The following is an 18,685-nucleotide window of genomic DNA, read 5'->3' as shown; positions in this document are numbered from 1 at the left end:
ACAAAAATTTAGAATGTGAGGTTGGAGTCCAGGAAAGGGCACAATTCCTCAGGGCATGAAAATCCACGTGCTCCCCAAAACAAGCATCTCTGGGGTAAAAGCAGGTGGAAATCCATCCCACAGCACTCGGCATACATCAGCTCCATATCCTGTGATGTGTTGCCTCAGAGTGAGCACAAAAATGTCTGAAGAGCCTTGCAGCTCAGAGCTGCAGTGTCCGGCACCTATCCCGCACTGATACCCGAGACAGGGACAGGGCAGGTTCAGTCTAGCCGCGCTGCCAGCTCCAGCAGCACCTTCTCTTTCTGCAAGGACAGAACAGATTCACCTTGGAGCCTGGCTAAATTCTCACCAGTGTTCAACACCGCATCAGAAAACTGCCCTCTAACTCTTGAGTTAAACTTCTGAGCTATGCTGCGACGTGCTGTCAAAGCTGCGGCAGAAACGGCAACATCAGTCAAGCAAGGTGTCTGGAGCTTTGAATGAAAAGTGACACAGAAAATGAACAATTGTATGTGATAACACCTTTTAAGGGTAACGGGCCTGATTCTGACATCCACCACATTCTCGTGCACTGGCAATAATGCCCCTTATGGCAGAGGAGCCCAGTGGGGTGTGAGCATGGTGCCTCGTCTGCACTGCCACAAGCTGTCACCCCATTTTCAGCCTGGGACCCTTCGTACCTGCTGTTCTCCACTGCTGTTCGCTTGACATCTAGCCTGAGCATTTCCCCTGTGATTTTAGCAATACCCAGCCAAAAGGCGCTGGTTTCCTCTGTAGCACCACAGGTGTTCAAGCACCATGGGGGGGGGGGGGGGGAATGCACTGGCAAAGTGAAAATAGGCAGCACTTTGGGTTAAGGCACCAGGTTTTTGTTTGCCAGAAACTAGGAATGGAAATGCTTGTGAAGATTTACAAACCGAGAGCTATGACTCACTCCACGCTTTTTAGTGAATGAGCAGGTTGAAACGGGCGTCCCGAAAGGACGGATTCTGCAGCTTGGCTCCGCTCAGGGAGTGCAGGGCCGGTAGGACACAGCTGGCAGCACATTGTCGGGGAAAGCCTGCTCGCCAGCAAAACAAAGAAACGGAGCGCTAAAACTTTTCTGTTTCTCTACACGAAATCTCCAACGTCCTGGTAACTCCAGCAGCCAAAGCACCAACCGCTTCAGCTTCTGAAAATCAGGCCTCGGCTCTCTTAGCCTCAGTTCTAGTTTTGCATCCCCAAACTTTGGGTTCGGGACAGTCAGCGGCGTGTTTTGCCGACGTTTTGAGTTTTCCCCACCTTCGGCAGCCCCCATCGCACCCCGGAGGGGAGCGTGAGGAATCAATTCTCCTCCTGCGCGTTGTACTCGGCTCTTGTCTCAAAAGTAAATGGCGCGAACGCCCGGTAAGTGCGTTTTCAAAGTCCCTGCCGGGACAGAGCCGGTCTGCGTTTGCAGGATCAGGCTTTGGGGCCCCAAATCTTGCCCTGGACTCCGCAAAAGGCCCCAGCTCCACAGGGCCGGCGGGGTGCCCCTTCCTCCCCGGCGGACCTTCCGCTGTCAATCGCTGAACGGGCTCCAGCCTCCCGCCCCCACCGCTCCGGCTCCCGGGCTCCGGCGGAGCGGCCGCGCCTGCCTTTGTGCCCCGGCGGCGGGGCCGCCCGGCCCGGCCCGGCCCGGCCCGGCTCGGCTCGGCTCGTCCCCTCCCCGCCGCTCCCGCGGGCAGAGCCGGCGGCCGCCGAGGGCCGGGCGGTCGCCCCCGCCTCCCCGGCGGAGCCCTGCGGCGCATGCCTCCCGCTCCCCGGGGGCAGGGAAGGAAGCGCCGCCCGCCCCTGCACCAGCGCGGCGGGCAAGCGGCCGCGGCGGAGCGGAGCCCGGCAGGAGCGGCGAGACCGGGCCGGGCGCCGCCGCTACCACAACCCCTTCTCGGCCTTCCCCCCCCCCCGCGGCGGTCGGCGGCAGGTGAGCGCCGGGGAGGGGGCGGACGGGGCGGGCAGCGGCGCGGCGGACGGGGCTCCGCCGAGGCTAACGCCGAGGCCCAGGTCCGGGCCCGGCGCGGCCGGCCGAGGGCGGCGGAAGGCGGGAAGGGGGAGCCATGGCGGCCGCGGGCAGGGCCCGGCTGGCCGCGGGCGGGGCGCCCCGCGGCGGTGGCCCCGCGTACGCCGCCTCCGGGCGTCCCCCCTCGGGTGGGTGTCCTCTCAGAGCCCCTCTGCGGGTGCCCCCAGGGTGGGCGTCCCCTCACGGCCCCTCTGTGGGTGCCCCCCGGGTGGGCGTCCCCTCATGTCCCCTCACGGCCCCTCTGCGGGCGCCCCGCGGGTAGGCGTCCCCTCAGAGCCCCTCTGTGGGTGCCCCCCGGGTGGGTGTCCCCTCACGGCCCCTCTGCGGGCGCCCCGCGGGTGGGTGTCCCCTCATGTCCCCTCACAGCCCCTCTGTGGGCGCCCCGCGGGTGGGTGTCCCCTCATGTCCCCTCCCACCCTCCGTGGGTGCCCTCGGGTGGGTGCCCCCTCACAGCCCGCACCCCCTGGGTAGGTGCCCTGGCCTGAAGCACTGCTGGGGCGGGAAAGTTCATCCCAGTCCCGCGTAATTCTTGCAGGGCGACTGCAATCCCAGCGTAGGATAACGAAGGCACCTGGCCCTTTCCTGGAAACGGTGGAAATAGGTTAATAGGAAATAAGTTGGGTTGTTTTTTTTTTTAATGAAGGTGGGAGCTTAAGTGTGTTAATTGCATTTCTTCAGGATAATTAGGTATTCTAATTTCTGTCTTTTTGATCCTTCGCTGCTTATTACAAGGAAGAATGTTTTTGATTTATGTTTGCCCTAGTGAATGCGTTGGAGGCTACTTTAGAAATTGTGTATTCATTCACGTGTTTCTGAAAGTTTGGGTTCTGACCCGTGTTGTGTCGGGCTGCTCGTGAAGTGCTTCCCCAGTTAGTTCATGGCCAAATACACGAACGGATGGGAGCACTGTGCTTTACTGGTGCACGTAGAGCAGGAGTCAGTCTAAACTCTCTTCAGTTGACTAAAAGGTGGACGTTAAAACAGCGTGTGTTGGGTTGCTCCAGGTACCAGCCAGTGAGGAGGGATGTTCTTGATTGCCACACTTAACATTTTAATTCTGTTGGAATGATGTTTTGAAATGAATTATCACTGAGGAAAAGCAAAACAGAAATGGATGTTCAGAGTTTGGGTTACAATGTGTTCTGCTAAGATGTTCTGCGGCAGAGAACTGGCAAACAAAGCGGCAAAAGTGTTATCAGTGGTGTGTTCAGAGCTAACCACTCTGCAGACGTCATGTAAGGCATGTTCAGGCTGACACTGCCTTGGTCAATAAGGCTTCAAGAATATTCTAGTCTACTAACAAGATGGCAGTAAAACTGCTCCCTGAGCACAGGTCCCAGAATAATTTTGACAAAAGCATTTGTCATGTTCTTTGTTGGAGCACCATGCTCTTTTTAAAAGTGATAAAGAATTTTCTTCCCTGGTTGTCTGTTACCTTATTCTCAGTAGAAAATATACTTACAAGTTTTAAAGAGTTTAGAATCATTAATTCTTTAAAATACTTATTGCCACTGATTAATTTGAAACCAGAACTAGAGAATAATTGACAAGGGCAAGGTCAGAGGGGATTCAGAGGCAGAAGCGTGTCTCTGTAGGTCGGTAGAGTCCAATGCCACGCTGCAGTCAGGGCTCGCTGGGTTTCTGTGGCTTGAAGAACCAAGCTACTTCTGTAGTTTTTTGTTGGGGTTGCTGTATGCCTTGTGTCAGCCAGGTACTGTTTTGATCCTACCAAGTGATGCTGCAGGTGAAACCATCAGCCCTCTTGGGACTGCATGGAAGTTGTGGACTCTTCGGGGTGTTACGTGGCATTTTCTGGATGGCTTTTTTCACTATTCCACAAAACAGGGCTTCATTCTGTTTGTGTTTTCTACTATAATACAAAGAATAGTTCATAGTCTTTATCCTGCTTTTGCAAACTCCTAAAGATTTGTGTTTACCAAGAGCTTTTATCCTGCAGTGAGGCCAGAATGACTGGTGTCTCAGGGTTATTACTGTATAGTATGTTTCAGAAAGAAATAAGCTTCCTTTCATTCTCTTTGAGCTGCCCGAAGTCCCTCAGTTGTGTGTGCTTAATGCCAGGCCAGAACTGGTAAAAGCTGTCTTGGGCTAGTGTGTGAGTCCAGGCATGCTAACACAGTTACTCTGCTCTTTGAATAAGAGTTGGTTTGTGTTCCACCACCTCAGATCATGGGCAAGCTTGCTTCACATCCGCCCATTATATACCACGTGGACATAGCTAACATTGTTTTTGTTGTAAAACTGAAAAGCTGAGCTATGCGTGGCGGGAGTTCTTTAAAAAGGGCAATTATGCCAAAGGAAACACAGGGAGCAGAATATTTTGCAGGGTTCTCCGCTCCCACCGATTCCACTTTATTATGAAATACTCCCTTAAAATTGTTCTTTCTCTCTTGCCACAAAGTTCATTGCAAAAATATTCAGGCAACATCAGTGCAGAAGGGGATCGCACACGCCTGTGCACTGAACTATCATCAGAGTGATTCTTTGTGGGTCTTGACAATCCATGGGTATTTAGGAGCATGTGCAAAAGACAGCATGACCTTCAATGAAAAGGGCAGGAAGAGTTTCGGAAGTGAAGATAATTACCTGAATTGGATTATGGTTGTGCCAGAAAATACTGAAAACCACAAATGATGAGTGCTCTGTCTTGTCCTTAATGGCAGTAGTGACTGATTTACCCGCTAAAGTGATGGTGAGGAGTAACTCTTGTGATTATCTGGCAGAGTAAGTCTGAGCATTAATAATTTACAATTTATGTTGCCAGTATTATTACATGGAACTTCTAGAAGGTAGATGCGTAATAAAAAAATATTTTCCTCTCTTTTTGTTGTTGTTGTAGGATGGAAGAGAGACCAGTCTGAAAAACTGTTCCGTTGTGGACTTTGCTGTTGTCTGCTAGAATGTTCCTTATGAATGCTTCTCCTTTGGTAGCTCTTCAGACAAAATGGGAGTCCTTTGGACCAGCAAGGAATTGTAGATACCCCGTTTGCTTCTCTGAATCTGAAGGGGACGTCACTAGAACCTCTGTAAGTGCAAAAGTTCAGATGATCATAAACAACCTGCAAAGTCAAGAGTCTCCCCTGGGTATGAACAATGAGTATGATTGTATTATGCAGAAGAAACAAAAGGGAGAAAAGGGCACTAGTAACAGAGTCGCATCTAGCACCACATTGCTACGGAAGCATCCTCAGTATACCAAGTGCGGGTGCCCTGCTGATTCGGACGACACTGAAGTGGAAGAGAATGTGGGGTTTGGGACTCTCTTGCTCGATTCTGATAGCGACGATTCTGTTGACCGAGGTATAGAGGAAGCCATTCAAGAGTACTTGAAAGCAAAAAGCAAAAGTGACCAGTCGTTGCAAAGGAATGCAGAGTGTTCTGAGAATATAACCAGAGACAAAAGGTTTAAGAGAGAATTCTCCCAGAACAAAATGGCTAGTAACCTTCTCCCTGTGAAATTTAAAGCTGAGATGCTCTCTGAAGAGTACCTGACTGACCACCTGGGAATTGGTAAAAGGCTACAGCCTGCTTCCCCTCAGAGTATCAGTAGCGATGACTCTTTTGAACAGAGCATACAAGCTGAAATAGTGCAGTTCTTGAATGAGAAGAAGCAGCAAGAAATTAGTAGATGTGTAATTGGGGAGGATAAAAAAGATTCCCATGTGAGACCTGTCCTAAAATGCAACAAAGAAACAACAAACAAAACAAACTGTGGTGCTATAAAGCAAGGTTGTAATGCGCTCCTCTTGAGACACCATCCCAAGCTACAGAAAACCAGCACGCAGTCCAAGTGTTTGCAGTCTAAAATCCAAGAAGAGCCTAGTGATTTCAGCCAAGTGAACCAAGCGTATCTAGAAATGGCCACTGCCAGCCAGCCCTGGTTAGTGGAGCAAAATGAAGAAAGTGGAGCTAATTACTGGGAGACAAGGGGAGCACTTATCAACAAGAGCATGCACACATCTGACTCGAGTAGCGATGATGGCATTGAAGAAGCCATTCAGCTTTATCAGCTGGAGAAAATCAGGAAGGAGGCAGGTCACACAAAAGACTGTGTCCCTTTGCAGAGGGAACAATTTGATACAAAGGGAATGGCAGACATTTCTGCAAGCCTGACAATTAGCTCAACAAAAAGTGCCTCACCAGATACCCATAAAAGCCCTGTAAGCAACAAGAGAAAAGAAATTAATTCAAAGTCAACAGAGTTAGAAAGCACCAGCAGTGAATTTAACAACCTGTTTAAACCACTGAAAAAAGCCAGACATTTTGCACCTCCGGAAAACAAGATTGCTGCTTGTGAGCTCACATTGCAGGCTTCTTGCAGAGCAGACACATCTGCAGAACTCATGTGTGCGGAAGCTATCCTTGATATTTCCAAGACAATCATGCCATCCCAAATGGGAAGTGACAACAAATCACTCACTGCAGACTCCTTCTTTTCTCCCCAGCTTCTCTCATCCTCTCGTTGTGAAAGTGACAGCAGCCTTGTGGACAGTGATGATAGCATAGAGCAAGAAATCAGGGCTTTTTTGGCTCTGAAAGCACAGTCAGGAAACCTTGGAACAAAGCCTCCCAGCCTGTCGCACTCAATCCAGATGCCTTTGCCTTCTGATCAAAACAGCCTCGCTGGTACCCTCGAGCCTTCACTTCCCAAAACACTGAAGCTATCACTGAGTCGTAAAAGGAGACTTAAAAGGGAAGAGAGAATAGTGAAACAAGGTGCATCAAAAACACCTGAGCAGCTGGAGACAGGACTTTTCCAGCCAGGTAACTATTCAAAATTTCCTGTGCTCCAAGAGGAGTGTGCGCTGAGCAGTCCTGCAGAACTCTCTGATGCTCAAAGGCTCAGTACTAAAGAGACTAGGCAGCAGCAGCTGATGTCTTCCAAACTGTCTGGGTCTGATGGCAGATGCGTGGCCTTGGACTCTGTAAACCCTTTTATGCAGGTTCAGAGTAGCACAAGAAAGCTTATGAAAAATACCATCCAAGCTCAAGAGAGGGATGGTTCAAATGATGAGAGCAGTTCTCTGGATAGTGATGAAGACCTTGATAGCGCTATCAAGGACCTTTTACGGTCTAAAAGAAAATTAAAGAAGAAGTCCAAGGACCAGAAATCTCAGTGCAAGAAGAGAGTCAGATTTAGCGAGACAGAAACTCAGCTGCTAGATGAATTTAGTAGCCTCCAACAAAACGAGTGGAAATGTAAAAATCCCATGCTACTGAAAAGCTGCCTCTCAAAACCTAGAAAAGCTGTGAAAGAGAATGCAATCAGAAATCCTCCAGACAACATAAATGTCAAACTTACCAATGAAAAACCAGAAACCATGAAGAACTTAGAGTTTAACTTACAGCTTAAAAAAGGATATAAACCTAAACCAAGTTCAAACTCGAATAACCTGCGAGTAGCAAAAAATAAAAAATGTACTTTCACAGCTGCGTCAGATGCTGATGACAGCAGTTCAGTGGACAGCGATGACAGCATCGAACAAGAAATTAGGAAGTTTTTGGCAGAAAAAGCTAAAGACTCTGCAAGCAATTCAGAGGTACAAAAAGATGATGCAACTCTGGACCTATTGAGAGTGACCAAACAAACTGCTAATAAAGGAAAAGCAAAGCAACAGCCAGTTGAAAATGAGATTGACCTCATGCTGGGTCAGAGCAAAAAGACTGAGGTATCTCAGCAAGCTAATGAGTTGAAGGACTCTCAGAGAACGGAAGGGAAAAGTGCAATGTTACAAGGCAGTGGGAAATCTGCTTCCTCTGCAGAGAATGTTACTTTTCATACTACTGGTCAGTCAAAAGCTAAGCAAGGAGTGGCGGGGGTTAAAGGTGTTGCTGGTGTTGAGTTATCTGGAAACGCAACAGGTAAAAAGGCTGTCCCTAATACAGACCCTGCGCAGAAAATGCTTCCACCTAAAACCAGCAAAAATGGAGGTTGTAAAGTACAAAAAGTAATTAATGCAAAGTCTAGATCTAAAAGAAAGAATACCTTTCACCTAAAAATCTCAAGTAAATTTATTGCAGGTCTAAAATATGCTCGGGACAGGAAGAAATCCATGCTTTTGAACAAAAGGCAGAAAGCGGAGCGTTTGCTTGCCCAGAGCAGTGTGTTAGGACTGGAGGTAGCTTCCCAGGATACAGACGTACTTAACCAGGGAAGAGGAGCCCCCTTGCCAAAAGGTGAATTTAGTGGGGAGACTATGACAGCAATAGAAGAATCCAGTTCTTCTCAGAAGCTCACTGTGGAAGTGCCAAGTCCCCATGTAGCAGAAACATGCGAAAGACAGGAGGCTGCTCCTTTGTATATCAAAGAGGAAGCAGAGGGTTGCAGAAAGGCTAATGCTTCAGGAGATCAGTTGGATTCACACTCGAGTCTCCCCTTGCAGGAACAGAGTGTGGCAGCAGTAAAAGTAGATAAGGTTTGCAGAGGAATATCCAAAGCTGAGAACACACAGATGTGGATCGAGGAAGGAGATATCCACAAAGAGAGCAGGGCCAATTCAAATTTAGATCGCCCATGCCCTGAACACAGTATGGCAGTGGTAAAAGCAGATAAAGTTAGCAGAGACGCGTCTCAGCAGAGTATGCATGCATGCAGTAAGGGAGAGGATAACCAGCAGGACAAGAGGCCAGATCCAAGTTTAGGTTGCCCACTGCAGGAACTAAATGTGACAGCAGTAACAGTGGACAAAACTGGTGGAGGAGCATGTACAGATAACAGCATGCAGATGTGCATTAAGAAGGAAAATGTTACATGCCAGGACAGTAACAGGCAGGAAGAAATTCAGGTATCCAGCTCCAGTTTGGAAGGAAAAATACCTGTCCTGCAGAATAGGGAAATTGCTTGTGAAGTGGACCAAGGGCAGGAAGTTTTAGACAAAACCTGTGCAAAATTTACTGACATACCTGCAGGGGACTGCCCAGATTCCCTTTTAATAAGAAAGGTTTCAGATATGTAAGTACACTTTTTTTTTTTTTACAGGAACAGTCTTTTTGGAAAATAACTATCATTGTAATTACCTTGGTAGAACTTGAGACGTGAAAGGATAGACAGTGGGAGAATGCTGATATCTGTATATCATATACACACTAATGTGAAAAATGCTTCTATTTAACAAGGATATCATGGATAAACATACATAGTTTTTCTAGAATTTTGTAAATTATTTAAAGTGCTCTAAGGAAATATTTTTTATAATGATTTTTAGGGCTTGCATTACTACAGGATGCTGTAGTTACTGTAGATAAGAAGATACTGGCTAATCACGCTTTAAATTATGAGGCCTCTAATCATATATCAAAAGGAAACCTGTTTGCACACAGAATATATTTGGCAATCTGTTAAGAGATCCTAGGAAAACACAGCATTTGATAGCAATGCTGTGCTTTTGAAGCAGGTTATCTGACATCTGTTCACATTCAAGCTGCCTTAGGACAAGCTTATGTCGTGGTTTTATGCTGGGGTCTCAGTTCTCCCACCCCGAGGGCTGGTGGTCGAGTTCAGTAAGCAGAACTCCAGTGAAGTCAGCAGAGCTGTGGTGCGGAGACCCATCCTTGAAGATACAAATGCAAATTCAGGTAAATAAAGTGGATCAGTCTGTCTGCACGTCCTATGTAAAGCGATCTCAGCAGCTGCTGAAAGTACCTTTTGAATACTCGAAACCTCCTGCTAGCAGATGATTTCAAGCACAATTGCAGTTCAAGAAAAGTGAAGGAGCATGTCTGTTCAGACAACATGATTTCTGTGGATTTCGCTAGATTTACGTACTGTTGGGCCTGCAAGGCTGAAACAATTCCTCGTTCTTCTCAAGTCTCATTTTGACGCCCTGCAGTTACCCAGAAATGGCTTTTGATTTCCTGAATGAACTTTCTTGAATCGAGTGCCCTTACTTCCCTTTTTCAAAAGTGGTTTCTAAAATGTTACATTTCTGTGAACTTTTATTTTCATTTACAATTTTTGTGCAATAGAACAAAGCTAGGTTTGCTGTAGGAAGTCCCTAATGTAAAACGCCAAGGATATTTTCAGCACTGTTCTTTCATACTGGTAACGCTTTCTCTGCCTCCATTTCCAGCAGCCAGAATAAAGCAATTTTTCACTACTATCTTTTTATTTGTACTAACTTTAAATGGGATTGAAGTAGCACGTACTTATCACAAAAAAAGTGCCCCCACGCTGGTTTCACTGAAAAATCCAAAAAGTGTGAATTTAAGCTGTTGGCTGGTTGTTTTCATTTGTGTATAGTGAAGTCCTTTGAGTAGTTTGTTCTTACATCTTGTCCCTGTGAATTGATCCGATATTCTCTTTATCTAGCCTTCTACAGAACTTCTCTCAGCCAAACTATCACTCAGTATCACTTTGTTTCTCAATCACTTCAGCAGTGTTCCTGGAGGCTGGCCTTAATATTGCAAAATGGAGCAAAAGCAGTCAAGAAAGGATCCAGTATCGCGTAGTATCCCCTGGTGTGATTGCGTTTGCAGAATGTTGGCAAACTACGGCGTAGCATAGAGTAGAACAAGTAACTGTGGCATGTAGAGAAATAAACAACATCCTTTGTGTGTTTATACTGTTGTGCAGTTACATTTTAAACATGTTTATAGTGGTCACTTGACATTTCTTACTGTCCGGCCACCTTTTTATAGTTCTTGGGTTGGTTGGTTGGTTTGTTTAAAAGATCAGTATGCTAGATCATCTCATTTTTGTGGTAGGATACTTTGGAAAAGTGTTTTTTACTTAGCTCACGTGCCTGCAGTCAGTCTACACAGGCATATATTTTTGTCTGCCTTGATTCAGTTGCAGGATTTGGGCCTTTTGTTTGGAATAGGTAAATAGGCTGGTATTTTAAAATAGAAGTTTTCAGAGTACCTTGCTTTAAAAGGATTAAACTGTATACTTAATTTTAATAGAGATGATGGAAGCACTATGTACTGTTTGTATAAAATAAGCTGAATGTTTCTCCTCAAAGTTTTCAGTAAATCATCGTTAAGACTTAAAAGGTGTCTTTGTGCCCCTGTCGATGTATCTGTGTTCTCAATACTAGTCGTGAACTGATTCGCTGTCAGTTTAGATGCAATTCCGATTACCATGTGCTTTAAATAAAACCTAATTTCAAACAGCACTTTTTTTAAATTGATAAACTTGATTTGTATATAGGAAATGGTGTACATTGATAAGTTTATAATGTTTAATAAATGGGGTTCTGACCATGGACCGTGAAACCAGAGTGCTCCTATGGTTTGTGTCATCATCTTTAGTGAGTAGTATTTTTGTGTTATCTTTTTTTCCCTCTTGACTGTAGTCAGAAGATGTAATGTAATTCATTTGTGCCAGTAACGTTTGTGAGTGAAGGATGTCACCCTTGCAGACAATCACAGCGTTTGTGTTGGCTGAACCTAGGAACAGGATCTCAGTTCACCTGCTGCTCTTGCTTCTTGTCTCCTATTGTCTTCAGCCACTCGCTGTCTGAGACTGTAATCTCCTATGTGACAATAGCGTGTGATTTCCTTGTGACTGTGAAACAGAATTCACATCTTTCAAGGTGTGTCTGTTTAAAGGAATGTTGTTCTTAATAACAAAAAATTAAGAAGGAGAGTCTACAAAGCACATAGGCAAAAAAAGTTGTGGGTATTCTGGCAGGTGAGAATGGTGCTTGTCATTTTAGCAAAACCCTAACAGCAGTTTTCTTTCCTGGTGTTTGTGGTCAAGAAGCGGAGTCTTTCCTTGAGCTTGCTCCTCTCCATTAGCAGCAAAAGGGTTAGCAAAAGGGGTTCCTTGTTTTTGAGGCAGAGGTTGGCAGGTGAGATCTGTGATTCAGTTGGAAGGCACTCAGTGTATTTCTAAATGGCATCCTCTGCAGCGCAGCTTCTGCAGCCTCCAGGATTAGCTCATGATCCTTTCTGCCCCACTGTCAAAGACTGGTGGTGGGGAGTCTAGGAGCCCTTGATGGTGCAAGGAGAGGATGAATGTGCTTTCTTGCTCACAGGTGACATTGTGACACCTAGCACTGAGGTTCTCCTAGAAGGCAAGGAGACTCTGAGCTAGTCTTCAGGGTGGGAGGGAGGGAAGGAAAACTGTTGTTTTGATATGCAAACCTGCCTGTCAGCCTTGGTGTTTCTGTACCAATATGCTGTGGGTCTTCCCTTCTACCTCCAAGTCCTTCCAGTTGTCTTTGGTGTCAGCAATTAATTTTTCCATGCTTTGTCCCATGAGAATTGCTGACTTGCCAAGGAGGAGCGAGCACCCACAGGGGACGTAACTTAAATAGTTTAGTGTCAACGAACACCTCTGGAATTGGTGCCACAGCCATAAGGAAAGTGCCATAGCTCTGCTGGCAGTATGGTCATTCTGGGTACAGTTCTCATCACTCATTCAAAAAAGAGAAGTCTGGTGTCTTGGAGGAATAAGAAATCGCTCTTACACATTACGGATTAACGGTTGAACAGCTGAAGAGTAGAAAGATTGTATTGAGTGAGAATAAATTAATGAGCAAGAGTCCCAGGCATGTGGTACCAAGTTTGGGACTGCAGTACAAATCTCTTGAGGTTGAATCTTGATTCATGCAGTACCAAAAGCATTTTTTTTTTCTTCCTATTGATACTGATCATAACAGGCAGCCAAACGTAGAGCAGGCACGGACTATAGGCCCCTCCTGGCCCTTTTCAGCACTCCAGTGATAGCTCTGGTAAGTGCCCAGAACAAGCTCCTTTTTCCATTATTTCAACCCTCCTGAGGCATTAACTTGATCCTTTATCTATTGCAGTAGATACACGCACGGAACCATGAACTCAGGTCTGCTCAAGCGTGTAAAGTTGTTACTTTTTTTAATGAGTGCTGGTTTATATTTTTAAAAAATGCACAGTGATTTTTTTTTTTTTTCTTTTTCAGTCAGAGCACAGGACTTGCTAATTTGGATGTTAAGTTACTGAACTACTCAGTATATTTTATTACAGTTACTTGTTAGTTACAGCATCCTGACTACAATACCAGAATTCTCAGACAACTCTGTGCTCGCTCAGGACTTTGAAAATAGGTGTATTGTTTTATTTTTATCACAGTGACTATTTTTCTGTGCTTCAGGAAGGGCAATCTTCAAGGATCCTCAGGGGACCACAAGGACTACCTTAATTTTTTATAAACAGTTCTTTGCTGCTATTTTAGAAACATGTGTTTCAATGTGTAGCTGCTTTTTATACAAGGAAGGAACACACCACCTCTGCCCCCATTTCGTTTATTAACGTATATGCTTCTTAATTTTACAAACCTTTAAGAACTGCAGTTTCTCTCGGTTTGATAGTACAGCCTCACATAATTTTGTCTGCAAATGTGAAAATCTTGCTTTCAAAATACAGAGTAGAAAGAGACTGTTTCAGGTAAGATTCTCTGCAGTAAAACGTGCCATGTTTAGGATGGTACTTTGAATTTGTACAGTATCTCAGAACACAGTCTATATGAAGGTGACGTACGCTGCATGCAAAACTGTTCAAGGGAACTGGTTTTAAGTTCAAGAATAAAACAAAAAGGGAAGAAATTAAGGCAAGGAAGAAAAGAGGTGGGTGTTTTTAGATGAAGTATGAAAACAGGAGGAAAATGTGACAAAAGCCACTAAATTTCTATTTTTAAGAGGCAGTCTTATCCCTAAATTATTCCACCTGCAGAAAAATCTGTGGATAAAAATATATGTAAAATTGTCACAACTGTTTATATTAATTCAGCTCTTGATGTTATTTTTCATTTCAGGAGAAGAGAGGGAAGTTATGAGAAGCTCAAGGTATTGTGTAGAGTCTAATAGAAGAATAACAGTGAATGATAGAGGGTTGCTTATTTATTTTCTTATGTTAAATACTAAAAAAGTTAACTTTTCAGGCCCATTTCTGCTTGGTATATTTACTTGTTCCAATGTATTGGTGTGTTTTCAGCAAAGGTGAATTTAGGCAGCTATTCTTCTGTTTGAGATAACCAAATGCATTGCAGTGAAAACTGGAATTGTTTGGTAGGCGTGATTGAAATCTTGGGGGGGAGGCCAGGAACATGTAGCTACGCTGGGGTTTGAATGTTTAGAAAAAGCACAAGTACAGGCCTGCTCAGTTTTGGACTTGAGATTTTTGCTTAGTGACATTATTAACTAAACAGAACACCTCTACCTTGCAAGTATGTTTAAATACATCGTCGTCATGCTTCCTGTGCAGTTTATAAGACTATATAAAAATGACACAAACAGGGAATATTTCTAACATGAAGAATATCATTTGCAGGGGTACTTGGACATACTATTACACTCATTTTTTATTTTCTTAGCAAACAGCTAGGATAGTATTATGCTCATTTTAATGCATGCTATCACTATGTTATACCTGTAAGGTAGGACCGTTTCTCATTCATAAACAGGCAGACTAGTTTCTCTTCAAGACTAGTTTTTAAGCAGTTACTTTACTGTCTAAACGATGCAGTTTCACTGGCTGTGTAACTACAGTTGTTACAATAAAACTTAAGAATACATTTTCTTTTTGATTAGTTGTCTTTATTTGAATAATTTCTTAAAACATTTATTTTTGAGAGTCAAGAGAGATGAACATGTTTTCAACAAGAAATCCAAAGGCTGGAAAACATGCAGTTTGGTTATTCATTAAATAGTACAGAAACAGTTTAGAAATTGTAAATTTTAATATGTGGTACATGAGCCAAGAGTTTAAAGGATCGTTAGTGACAGAGAAGAGGTTAAGGGAACATACATATATATGTAATGTGTATTGTTCTAGTGTTTATAACTATATGCTGCCTATAAATCAAGTAAAATGGTTCATATGAGCTATTCAACTGACATTTAATCACATTCAATCTTTATATATTAAGATACTATTCCTAATAACATTCATTCTGTAAATTAGTGATTTTCATCTGGTACCAAAGTGGCTGTATGTGTTTTTCCCAACAAATGACTGAACTCAGGTTTGATAACACAGTCTTAAACTGCTTTTCCCCCAAAGCTAAATTTGTGACCTTAACTTGGTGGAAGTCCTGCTTAAAAAACAAAAAAACCCAAAACATATAACAGTTTGGGTTGGGCAGGGGGGGTATTAGAAATGGACTGCTACCTTTAACCTGCTAATTTTGTAGCTGTTCATCACATTGTAATAGCAAGTCTCACATTACCAAGGTGAAAGATTTTTTTTCCCCTGTGTTCAGGAGAAAACTTCTCATTAAATCGTGACTTACATGGTTAATAGTGTGAAGCATGTGTGTTAATCTGCTGCCAATTAGTGGGCCACATGAATTCTTTTCCTGCTGGTCTCTATGGTTTTACTCTCCTCAGTGATAACAACTGTGACATCCCAAGTCTGCGTTCAGGAGAGGTGACCTGAAGCCAAGGGCTCTAACAAGAGTACCCTGTCCCAGCCTGATGGCACAGGGCACGACTGTAATGGAAACCTGCCTTATTCTTGATGAAATAGCCATTTAGCAGCTACGGTGCAATGGTGTAGTGCCTGCTGTCATGCTTTCAGATGAGGCTTAGCAACAGATTTAGGGTAAGGTCAGTGCCGTTTGCTTGCTCATGGTTTTGTTTGTTTGGTTTTGGTTTTGATCTAGGCGGCCAGCAGTATATCGCAGCGGCCTCGTGCTGTCGTTGGTACTGCTGCAGATCTAACAGTGCGACGGGCTGCTTGGGTTGTAGCTGGGATGGAAGTTGAGGTGGTCGTAGGCGGTGATGAAGTTGTCTGGGCCGGTGACGTGGCTCTTCTCCAGGGAGGTGTTGAGCCCGTTATTTCTGTACATGCCACACTGTGCCAGAGTATTCGAAAACGCGTGCGAAGTGACGTGGAAGGAGGTCTGCGGGAGCAAGAAAAGGGGAGGAAGATGTTGTTAAATGCCAACATCGGTAGCACCTGCACGCGCAGAAGTTTGGATGCAACGATGATGGCACTTCATCTGCTCCTTGGGGGTTGTTGCCAGGGGATGGTGCAGAGGCCAAAACTTTGAGGCGCTGTCCCCAAAACCCCCAGCTGAGCCCGCGGGTGGGGGTCCCCTCCATCACCCCACACCCCTACCTACCGGCACCTCGTGCACCGTGGGGGCTTTGCTGCCGTAGGCCCGGTTGGTGGTCCGGTACCGGGGGTGAGGCTCCGGCTGCCTGCGGGAAGAGAGCAGAGATGGGACCGGGGGTGCCGGGGGGGGTAAAAAAAACACCTCCGCGGGGTCCGCGCTCACCCGTAGCCGCGGAAGCAGGCGGGCTGCTGGAAGCGGCCGGGCAGGCCGGGGCTGGTGCGGTAGCAGTCGCTGGTGCGGGGACCGGGGCTGCCCGCCGCCGCCGGGCGGGACATGGGGGCCGGAACGGGAACGGGGCCGCTCGTTGCCCGGCGACGGGATGCTGCGGGCGGGCACCGATCGCTCCGCGCACCGAGCCCCGTCCCCGCCCCGGGGAGGAGGGCACACGCACCGTGCCCGGCCCCCGCTCCGCCGCGCAGGAAACGGAAGGCGCCGCTTGACCTTCCTCCTCCTCCTCCTCCTCCTCCTCCTCCTCCTCCTCCTCCTCCTCCTCCTCCTCCTGCTCGCCCTGCGGCCGCCGGGCCCCGAGCATGGCGGTGCCGCGGCTCCTGCGGGCAGGTGAGCGGGTCGTTCCCTTCCCAGCCCGGCCCACCCGTGTGACCCCCCCTGCCCCGTGTGACCACCCCCCCCCCCCCGTGTTTCTCTCCCCGCAGCAGCCCCACGGCTCTACAGCAGCGTACCGGCCCCGGCGGCGGCCCGGCCCCGCGGTAAGTGCTGCCGCGCACCGGCCCCTTCCCCGGGGAAAGAAGGGGGGGGTCCCCCGAGGCGGGCCCCGGCACCTGGGGCCGGGCGGTGAGCGGTGTCCTTGCTGGTATCGCCAGGCCCTTGTTGCAGTCAAGTGGCCGTGGGCGCATCAGGGCTCGTTCTCCAGTCCCGGCTCGTCCCCTGCAAACACAACAAGAGGAAGCAATGATTTATTTTATTTTTTTCTTTCTTTCTCTTAGCTGTGGATGACAAGCTGCTGTCCGAGCCTCTCAGCCACCCCGACTTCTTCAACGTGAAGGAGCTCTTCTCCCTGAAAGATCTCTTTGATGCTCGGGTGCACCTGGGGCACAAAAAGGGATGTCGGCATAGGTGAGTGACCCTGTTTCGTGATCCAGCGCTCGTTGACATCAGGAGCGTTTCTCTAGGCCGTGTCAGCCTTTGGGGGCTGCACTAGATGGGTCTGGGTCTGGACCTGCCCATACAGACCCGCATTTCTGCCTGGGCACGGTTACTGCCCTGCAAAAGTACAGGGACTAGTACTGTGTGTGAGACCTGCAGCCCCCTGAGGCCGGGTGGGACAGACGCTGCGCACAAGGGTTCTCTGCAGAGAGCACCTCTGGAATCGGCTGGGAGTTGGAGTGTGGGAAGGGTTTGGTGGGGCCACGCCACGTTCAGAAACACTGCTCGATGCCTGTAGCACCCTGTCCCTGCGTCCCCTTGTGTCGCCCTCCCTCTGCCACTGCAGGTTCATGGAGCCCTACATCTTCGGCTGCCGCCTGGATCAGGACATCATCGACTTGGATCAAACGATGCAGCACCTCCAGCTGGCCCTCAACTTCACCGCCCACATTGCCTACCGCAAGGGCATCATCCTCTTCATCAGCCGCAAACGCCAGTTCTGCCACCTGGTCGAGAGCACGGCGCGGGAGTGCGGGGAGTACGCCCACACCCGTTACTGGCAGGGCGGCCTGCTCACCAACGCTCACATCCAGTTCGGGCCCGGCGTCCGCCTGCCCGACCTCCTCATCTTCCTCAGCAGCCTCAACAACGTCTTTGAGCCCCACGTGGCCATCCGGGATGCTGCCAAGATGAACATCCCCACGGTGGGGGTGGTGGACACAAACTGCAACCCCTGTTTGATCACCTACCCCATCCCTGGGAACGACGACAGCCCCACTGCCATGGAGCTCTACTGCAAGCTCTTCAGGATGACCATCATCCGCGCCAAGGACAAGAGGAGGCAGAGCGAGGTCTTCAACGAGCTGCGGAGCAAAGCGGAGGGCAATTAGAGCCCTAGGGACAGGCTCGGCCGTGCCCAGCAGCTTGGTGACGGGCGTCTTGCTGCGCTCCCGCGGGCGCTGCGGGACTGACCCTGCACCCAGAGCACCAGCTTTTGGCAGAGCTGGGCTGGTTGTGGAAGGGACCCCCGCCAGCTCTGCCGCAGCACAGAGATCCCGCGGCGGTCACGGCTGCGGTGGGTGTCTAGCTCAAAATACAAATTGTCCGGAGCGATGCAAGGGGAGACGGAGCCAGGCCAGACCCGGCTCCTGTCCTTGTGTTTGTCCCTGTTGCAAGGAGGTGCCTCTGTCCTGTGGCCTTCCGATTCCCGAGCTGTGACCTCACCTGAAACCGCTTGTATCTTGCGCCTCTTCTTGACAAATAAAGGCCCCCGTGATCCTTTTTCTTTCTTCCCTTGTGAAATGGGAAGGTACGGGGGAGTCTCTGGCAAATGTTTACGGTGATGGGATGGGGGGGGTGAAGGGTGTCCCCAGGCTGGGGACCCTCAGAGCCTTGCAGGCCAGGGTGGTGTGGGGGGCTGCGAGGCTCACCGGTGCCGGTGGGTCACAGGGTTGGAGGGTCCCTGTTTTGTCCCAGCATCCAACCTC

General features: G+C 47.8%; 3 protein-coding genes across 4 annotated transcripts; 2 read left to right on the top strand and 1 right to left on the bottom strand.

The window, feature by feature from the left end:
• Positions 1-1,539: 1,539 nt before the first annotated feature.
• PPP1R26 (protein phosphatase 1 regulatory subunit 26) lies at positions 1,540-11,277 on the top strand. Its single transcript, XM_052814831.1, has 2 exons — positions 1,540-1,945; positions 4,899-11,277. The coding sequence occupies exon 2, from the start codon at positions 4,960-4,962 to the stop codon at positions 9,013-9,015; it is 4,056 nt and encodes a 1,351-aa protein (XP_052670791.1). The 5' UTR covers positions 1,540-1,945; positions 4,899-4,959; the 3' UTR covers positions 9,016-11,277.
• Positions 11,278-15,205: 3,928 nt separating this feature from the next.
• On the bottom strand, positions 15,206-16,577 carry PIERCE1 (piercer of microtubule wall 1; the record flags this gene model as incomplete). Its single annotated transcript, XM_052814834.1, is given in 4 exon segments — positions 15,206-15,878; positions 16,101-16,179; positions 16,257-16,531; positions 16,533-16,577. Coding segments are annotated over 4 exon segments (585 nt in total), but the record flags the coding sequence as incomplete, so codon positions are not given.
• MRPS2 (mitochondrial ribosomal protein S2) lies at positions 16,564-18,479 on the top strand. 2 transcript variants are annotated; one of them, XM_052814832.1, is made up of 4 exons: positions 16,564-16,652; positions 16,748-16,801; positions 17,039-17,168; positions 17,545-18,479. In XM_052814832.1, the coding sequence occupies exons 1-4, from the start codon at positions 16,625-16,627 to the stop codon at positions 18,086-18,088; spliced, it is 756 nt and encodes a 251-aa protein (XP_052670792.1). In that variant the 5' UTR covers positions 16,564-16,624; the 3' UTR covers positions 18,089-18,479. The 2 variants fall into 2 exon arrangements, with proteins under 2 accessions (XP_052670792.1, XP_052670793.1); XM_052814833.1 differs by lacking the exon at positions 16,748-16,801 and having other exon boundaries at positions 16,610-16,652.
• The last annotated feature ends 206 nt before the right edge of the window (positions 18,480-18,685 follow it).

The sequence above is a fragment of the Harpia harpyja genome, chromosome 19 (assembly GCF_026419915.1).
Source record: "Harpia harpyja isolate bHarHar1 chromosome 19, bHarHar1 primary haplotype, whole genome shotgun sequence".
Taxonomy (NCBI): domain Eukaryota; kingdom Metazoa; phylum Chordata; class Aves; order Accipitriformes; family Accipitridae; genus Harpia; species Harpia harpyja.
This window is presented reverse-complemented; position numbering and strand designations above follow the sequence as displayed.